The sequence below is a fragment of the Vigna unguiculata genome, chromosome 7, assembly GCF_004118075.2.
Source record: "Vigna unguiculata cultivar IT97K-499-35 chromosome 7, ASM411807v1, whole genome shotgun sequence".
In the NCBI taxonomy this organism is placed as follows: Eukaryota; Viridiplantae; Streptophyta; class Magnoliopsida; order Fabales; family Fabaceae; genus Vigna; species Vigna unguiculata.
In genome coordinates this window covers 17,926,812-17,934,517 of record NC_040285.1, presented here as the reverse complement: position 1 = coordinate 17,934,517, position 7,706 = coordinate 17,926,812, and the positions used below count along the sequence as shown (strand labels likewise).

General features: G+C 35.0%; 1 protein-coding gene across 4 annotated transcripts; it reads right to left on the bottom strand.

The window, feature by feature from the left end:
• Positions 1 to 612: 612 nt before the first annotated feature.
• Positions 613 to 7,257, bottom strand: LOC114192317 (geranylgeranyl transferase type-2 subunit beta 1-like). Of its 4 annotated transcripts, none has more exons than XR_003606094.1 (10): positions 6,623 to 7,257; positions 4,440 to 4,493; positions 4,140 to 4,290; positions 3,925 to 4,041; positions 2,515 to 2,581; positions 2,277 to 2,425; positions 1,939 to 2,072; positions 1,760 to 1,868; positions 1,556 to 1,631; positions 613 to 1,019 (listed from the first exon to the last, which is right to left on the bottom strand). XR_003606094.1 is itself a non-coding variant. In XM_028082007.1 (10 exons), the coding sequence occupies exons 2-10, from the start codon at positions 4,491 to 4,493 to the stop codon at positions 990 to 992; spliced, it is 870 nt and encodes a 289-aa protein (XP_027937808.1). In that variant the 5' UTR covers positions 6,623 to 7,257; the 3' UTR covers positions 613 to 989. The 4 variants fall into 4 exon arrangements, 2 of the variants coding, with proteins under 2 accessions (XP_027937808.1, XP_027937806.1); XR_003606095.1 differs by having other exon boundaries at positions 1,556 to 1,624; XM_028082007.1 differs by having other exon boundaries at positions 1,556 to 1,624; positions 1,760 to 1,858.
• Positions 7,258 to 7,706: the final 449 nt, after the last annotated feature.

Below are 7,706 nucleotides of genomic sequence, written 5' to 3'. Positions count from 1 at the left end.
TGTGACTTGCTTAGTTGATAAGTCAAACCATCCTGGTACTCTCTTTTTGGCTTCAAATACAACATTCTAAATCATTTTTTCCTCCATTTTTTCTAGACCACCTAACTCTTTTCTCCTATAAATAAAGAGCTTAGGACTTGTGAAAATCAAACTAGACTAGAGTTCCCCTTAATGACTTCCTCTAACCCTCTTCCTTGAATATTGGCCTAACATCACTCGAGAATCTCTCCATTCTCATTCTGCACCTTCATCCATTCCATGGAAGCCTCCACAATATTCACAAGACTTCCATCTCATGAAAATAGACTCATCATATGATATCAAAGCCTAATTAATATATTTAAAACAATAATGAATTTTAAATTACAATAACTAATTTTAAATTACGATAACTATTTTTCTAAATAAGCAATTTAAGTTAATTATGACATTACTTTATACGTTTTCATTCAATAATTTATTTATAACATTTTAATCTTTTATTAGAAAATAATTCACTTAAAATACTTATAATATATTTTCGGCATATTAAGTTATACAATAACTTGTTTGCCAATATAAAATAATTAAGGATCTTATCTTTGCATAAAAAAACAATAACATGCTATAAAGTTTTAGAATTACCAATTATAATATATATTAAAACTTTACGGAACATGAAAGTATTTTTTCTCTTCTCTTCTATTCACAGATAATTTAAAACTAAACAAGAATTATAAAATTTTCTTGTTTTAACCTATCCAAACATAAAATTATAAAACTACAACACCGAACAATCCTTTTCGTATCACAGCAATTTAATTAAAGAAGCTAAAAAATGTAAACATTTTGATTAGGACATAATTAACTATTTTTGCACCGAGGGTGGTAGATCCAACTCCCAAGAGTGAGTCATAATTATCATCGAACTGAACTACTTCACTCTTATTTCCTAAAGAAAATTCGATTTACAACGTCAACAGGTAAGGCATAAGCTGGATCTATCGGTTTCACTCCTGGATATTCAAGTAGTGAAAGTCCTGTAAAAAAAATTCAACGTCCCTGTTTTTAGTATGAATGGAATAAGAAACACATGAATAAAAGCAAAAACGTTCTCGTCATGGATAAATAGGGATTCTGGCTATAAGCTACATCCATCTTTTTAGACACTGAAAAGTGAGACAGGATGTAACAACGAAAATCTATTAATTCACACAAGTGCTCACTTAAGCCTTCCAAACAACTACTTAAAAAATCGAATCACATTAAATATGCACTTCTAATGTGACATTAACATAATAAGCATGTTGAACTAGTATGGTTAATCTTATCTGAAACATGAAGCTAGCAACAGAAATTCACAACTTATGATTGGAAAAATGGTTTATCATCACTCTTTGGAAAGGAAGGTGAATGAAGTGACAGGCCAATACCTTTCCCAAATTGGGTAATCTCAATGCATGTGAAAGGAAGAGGTAGGGTGGTTCCCATATTAAGCAAGGAATCCCCAGATGACAAGATTTTAGCACAAAAAATGGAACAAAAAAACAATAAAAAAGATAAGAGGTACTCTTACCTGCCACCCCGAAGAATGTGTGAAATACATCCACAGCATCATCTGGCCTGTCTGAAATCCCACCATTTTCTGTGTCCTTACAGTTTCAACATACAAATTATTTCAGAAATACTTACCTGACAGTAGTTTATGCACGAAAATAAAAAAAAAAAAAAAAAAAAATATGCAGATTTATAAACAGCGTAAAGACATTCAACGACTAACCTGACAGTCTATGATAAACCTTATAAGCTTCTCCTTACTGATCCAATGAACTCTATCAATCATGGTGAGGCTAGAAAGAACCCACCACGAGTAGCAGACCTGAGATGATCTAAAACCTAGTAAGAGAAATGAGCATATCACATAAAGCAATAAATGTAAATTTGAAAAGATTTACTCACATCAGGAAGTTTCTCAGGACGCCCATTCAGACCTCCAGATTTAACCTGTCGCTCACATAACCACCAACCCAGTAGGTCCTTGTCAACAAGATCTAGTGACCCCGTTATGGCAAGGGCTCCCACACAACAAAATACTGACAATAGGAAAAACAAATATTTTATAAGAAATATATTCCAGATGATGATGGATGAATATATTCCAATTTCAAATTATGCCCTTCATGTGGGGAAGAAGTAAAGAACATAATTGTTGAAGGCAACAATAGTATTGGTACATTCATTGAGTAAGTGATAGACAAATTAATAATTTAAATAAAGATCATGATAATATTACATACTTTGACCAGCATGAGATTCCCCACCAGGAGTGCAACCAAAACCACCATCCATATTTTTGCAACTTATAATGTACTTCACAGCTTTCTCCACATTGATTTTATCCAAGCGATGTAATATTGATAAGCAACAAATAGCAATATATGAGAACCTAAGACAAACAATTCAGTGGATTTTTTAGTTTAAAATACAGTAAGCTCTTACATGCTCAATAATGAATAAGGAACTTAAGAAAAATACCGCGTATCAACTTCACCCCACATATCCCCTGAAAAGGATCCATCTTCATTTTGCAGGCTAACAATATCTGACAGATATTAAGTAACAAGGATCCAGTATACTTGTTTCACTGATGTAATTTTAGTAACTAATCCATCAAACTCCACTCAAAATCACAATAAAGTCTTTTCAATTATCTTTCTAAAAAGCACAGCATGATAGCCAACTAAAGTTTCCTAATAAAACACAGAAATATACTATTTCAAAAAATTGAAAAAAGAACAAAGTTTCTTCTGTATTGCAAAATATTTGTGAATACAGATTATAAGACCTTCAAAACCAGTCAATATGTGATGAAGGATTGACCCCAACCAAGGATGGAGGCACATGCTTAAGAAGACTAAGCATGTTTAGAAAGGAAGTTCACTAATCCTTCATCCCTTTCATTTGTGTTTGTTATTTTTGATTTCCTAAGTTGACTTAGTTGAATCAACTTTAGTTGACTTGTTGACCTTTGACTAGGTTTGACTTGTTGACTATAGTTGACTTGACTTAAGCCAACATGCTAATTTATGTTTATTTGCTTTGTAGGTTAATTAGGAGTAAGAAATCAATGCTAGGTGGCGCATGGTGATTGGAGAGCATAAATGATGTGGAGGAGAGAGTAAAGCAAAGGCATAAAGCATAAAGAAAAAGGCATAAAGCAAGTGTACCTATGTACCTTTGGTCTCCTTTGTTTTTAGCATACTATGGCCACTTTTTGGAGACATATGAGACACATTCTTTGTCTCCTTTTGTACTAGAACGAAATTAGCCTTGCACACACCATAGTTAGCTCTTTTGTCTCTCATTTTTGTAACATTATTTGACCTAGTTTCTAGAAGCTAGGGTTAGGTTTTTGTAGAGACATCCTTAAGTATCTTTTATTTGCTTAGAGGCCCCTAAACTCTTCTATATAAGGGGTGCTCCTAGACATGTAAAAGGGTTGAACATTTTGAAGTAAAAACACTCTTGTGTCTCAACCATTTGTGAGAGTTTCTTTCCTAGGGAGTGAATATTTTTAAGCCTTATCTTGCATAGCAAGTGGCGGCACACATCCACTCATCTTCAAGGTTGCCATGGCTTCTAGCCTAGCCTTGTAGTGGCGTGCTTCTCACATTTTTACCATTTCTTTCTTTTCCATTTTATGTTTTCTTCTTCCTTTAATTGTTCTTGGTTTTCTATGGTTTATGTGCTTTCCATTTCCTTTTAATTTTGAATCAATCCATCATCTTCTTCTCTTGAGCTTTGTGAAAGGAACCTTCACATCTAGATAGCTTACTATCTTAATGTCTAGTGGGGATTTCACTTAGCTTTCTTAATCAACTCACACCATATTCAATAATCTTAAAAAGAAACAAGATAATCCTTCATCAATATGTGTAAGGATACAATTTGTCACCTTATCTACATCAATAACATCCATCTTATCAAAGAGAGCCAACACCTGCACTGCACTTAGTGTATACAAGATGTGCGGGTCATGACCAACATTTCCACCGAATCCCCCTTCACAACAACACGATCTCATAAGAAATTATCTATAATACTGATGCTTAAAATAATCTCAAATACAAAGTAAGGAAATAAATTAAACATTGAACAACCTGACTCATGTTGACAACTCAGCAACCATGAAGTAACCTCATCAACATCAACGCTATCAAGCTTTCCCAGAAGATCCAGGGCAGTCAAGCCCCAGTATGCCCCACTCATTCTTAGATGCTCCATTACCACAGATTCAAAATTATCTTTCCTCTGGAAAAATAAAGAAAGTGTAAAAAGAAAATGAGCACATCCAACCTTTTAAGCATAAAACAAGAGTTTGGAAGTCATCCATGTTTTGTGATAATCAACTTAAGACACTCTTCTTCTTTTCCGAAAGAATGTATAAACAGGAAGCAAACCTTTTCAACTGATAATATGTAGCGAACATGTTTCTCAGTTGCCAGCTCTGCCATCTATTCCAAGAAAAAAATTAGAAAGATTAGAATCAGAGATTTTAAAAGCCTACCCAACCCCATTCGTTTTGTCCTTTTTAAGAGAATGGGATAGAAATGGTTTGATACCTACATAAGATATGAAATAATCAAAGCGCACAAGACATCCATAATACAATTACTGATCCACTTTGAGATTAGTTTTAATTTGTGGTCAGTCAATTATATTTGATATTTCAACAAAAACAAGTGACAAATCATACGTTAAGATGGAAAGATGGAAAATTTCCTCTCCATTAAATGAATCAGTAAGAATTAGTCAAAGGATTGAGTAGAGGAACATCAAATCTTAAATTCTAAGTTGTACAAAATGTCCCAATCAAGATCCCCAAAATCAGGGAAACTAATACTTCACACATTATACCAGTCAATCAAATTTGAGTTTTAACTTCATGCCATACCTTTTAAAACATACTTTGATTGTCTATTTAAAGTGAAAGGTATTAAGTACTAGACTGATTCGGACAATTGCTTGAGTACTCTACCTTTTAAAATGAGTAAATAACAAACAAAATGCATAAGGGTGCAAGTTAACATATTTGGGAGTGTGAGGAGTAAGAACAAACCAAAACAATAATTAAAGTGGTGCAGGAATGAAATAGGGGTGCAACGAGCGGAAGAAAGAAACCCTAATACTAATTTTCAAAATACTAGTAAACTAAGATCGGATTTTTAATGTAAAAAATATGGGCTTAAACTTGGTTCGAATAAACCATACACTCCATCAATAACCAAAAGTTAATCGACAATTAGTCCAACCATTAAATCAGTTCAATCAAATTTAGGATTCAAAATTTCATCTAAATTTTCAAACTAAAGCACTGCAGCCATCAAATCCAACAAATGCCACGTAAACTCAATTTTGTAGTAAAATGTGAACCTAGAAATTGATTGAAACAAAACAAATATTGAGCAGCTTATAACCCCACAGTCAGAACCTACAAACGTGATCACAAAACCCAGTAATGAACATGGACTGCACACCAACGTGAACTTACAATGAAACTAAAAGTTGCAAACATAGCCATCAAACAAAATAAACCAAAAACTATATTCACTCTCCAATTCCAGAACATCACATGAGCGCAATCAATTCCATTTCCCTATGTAACATCAATTAAAATGTAATATGATAATCAATGGGCATCACGTTTAATCACAAAGTCACACACCCCTGTTTCAGCTTACACCTTATGATACATCACCGTGTCAACTCTAAAAACACCCAAAACAAAAAAAAGAATTCAAAATTCACAAACAAAACCCACAAAGCTCTGGAGAAATCAGCACAAACAATAAGCATATATCTCAACAGCTTTGGCATTTAAGAACATCTCTACAATCAAGCATTCTAAACGAAATTGAAATCACCAACGATCCGAATTTAACTCATTAATTACTCCCTCATAAACATAGCCCAAAGAATGCATAAACTCATTCAAACCACAATTGTAAACTGAAAACTCAATTAAGGAAAACAGCAAGGGCGTGCGTTCAAATTAACAATTAACAGAATGCTTATTCCACACAAATCAATTATAGGATTAAATCTATACCAATGCGATTCATCCTTCTTTTTCACAGCCATTTTCCTCACTCATGTCACACAAGCAGTACTGACTCTAGCTCATCAAGCCGAATACAAATGTACATATATTATAACCCAATGATTCCCAAGCACAATCAGAAAATACCAACCGAGTCACGAACCAAAACAAGGAACAAGGTAACCCAAATTCAATTAATCAAGTTAATAGCAACTATCAGAAATGCAAACAGAAACGAATCAACACAGGATCAGAAACAACATTGTAACAGGTTCATCACTGAGAAGCACACAATGCTCTTACAACCAATAATCAATAATTAGTTATCATTAGTCAACCATCACCGTTCAATCATCCAAACAAAATTATATACCCATTTCAACAATTAATTCAATAAATTCAAATTCATTATCCCAACAACAATAACCACCGCTGGGCCATAAGCTCCACCATCGTTCCCAAATCAACCCAATCATTCCAGTTGGGATTCCAAATGAAAGCAACAGGAAAACGCAAAAGAGAAGGAGAGGGATAGGATGGTACTGTGAATAGAAACCCCGTGCTCTCCTTATTGACTCGTGATGTAGCTGAAACAGAGAGAATGTGAGCTTCGCCTAAAATTGCTGCTGTAGCCAAGGGTTACGACCCTAGAGGATTCAGGGTGGAGCAGGGGCGAGTATCGCTGGAAGAGGGCACAGTGGCTCGAACCCGTGGATGCAGGGAGAGCGAGCTCGTGTGGTGGCTGTCGCGGAGCTGAGGCAGAAGACGTGCACGACTCAGAGTCGAAATCCAAAATCCGATCCGGTGAGTGTTTGCGGTGGAGTGCACGCAGTGGTGGCTGTGGCGACGGGAAATAACTCAGTCCGACGAGGGTTTGGTGTGGACTCTGTTGTTTGCGATTCTGATGGAAGAAATAAGGAGAAGGTGATGAAGAAGTTTATCTATGTGTGGAGTGTGTAGAAGAAGATTGAGAGTGAACGATTTTCTGTTGGGAGAAAAAATGAGGCCCCTCCCGATGCAGCTGAAAATTGGGGAAGAAGGAGCAAGTGCGTTGTAGATCCCCTCCAGGGTGAGTGAATGGTGGGGGTCTGTGTATGTTGACTCGAGTCCGTTTTCTCTTCCCTCCCTCAATGGTCAGTGATGTAAACAACAACTCAAAAAACTTGATTCACCTTTTTTTTTTTTTCATCGATGGAATTCACAAATTTAATTACTCATATGTCTTATTATACTCCAAAAGACCACAAACAATCTCTACACTAAGTACATGCAATGGCCGGTATATTATCTATTTACAACGGCTAATTTATTAATTACTCAGAATGATTAGATCATTAACTACTATTAAGACTTCAACATCTAATTTATTTCATTTTATTCTAAATCCAACAAAATTCTCCCCTAAACATAAATGTTTCTCTTATCTTTCATTTCGGTTCCTTTATCCTTCGTCTCGGTTCTTCTATTCTTCAACTCGACTTTCCACGTGCAGTAACCCTTTTCACATTGTGTATGTCTCTTTCATGAATAGTCAAGTTCTTTGCTTTCTTCATGGATAACTTTGCTTTCGCTATATTCTGCTTGTTCTCTCTCTTTGATGAGTCCATCTTCAAGAGTAAGGAAGCCA

What these genes read in the sequence shown, in the direction of transcription:
- LOC114192317 (XM_028082005.1), bottom strand. Translation starts at nt 4,493, where the DNA reads ATGGCAGAGCTGGCAACTGAGAAACATGTTCGCTACATATTATCAGTT. An exon ending in TGTAGATAAGGTGACAAATT is followed by an intron (nt 2,582 to 3,924) that starts GTATCCTTACAC and finishes AATATCTGTCAG; the next exon opens with ATATTGTTAGCCTGCAAAAT. An exon ending in CACATTCTTCGGGGTGGCAG is followed by an intron (nt 1,020 to 1,555) that starts GTAAGAGTACCT and finishes TTTTTTTTACAG; the next exon opens with GACTTTCACTACTTGAATAT.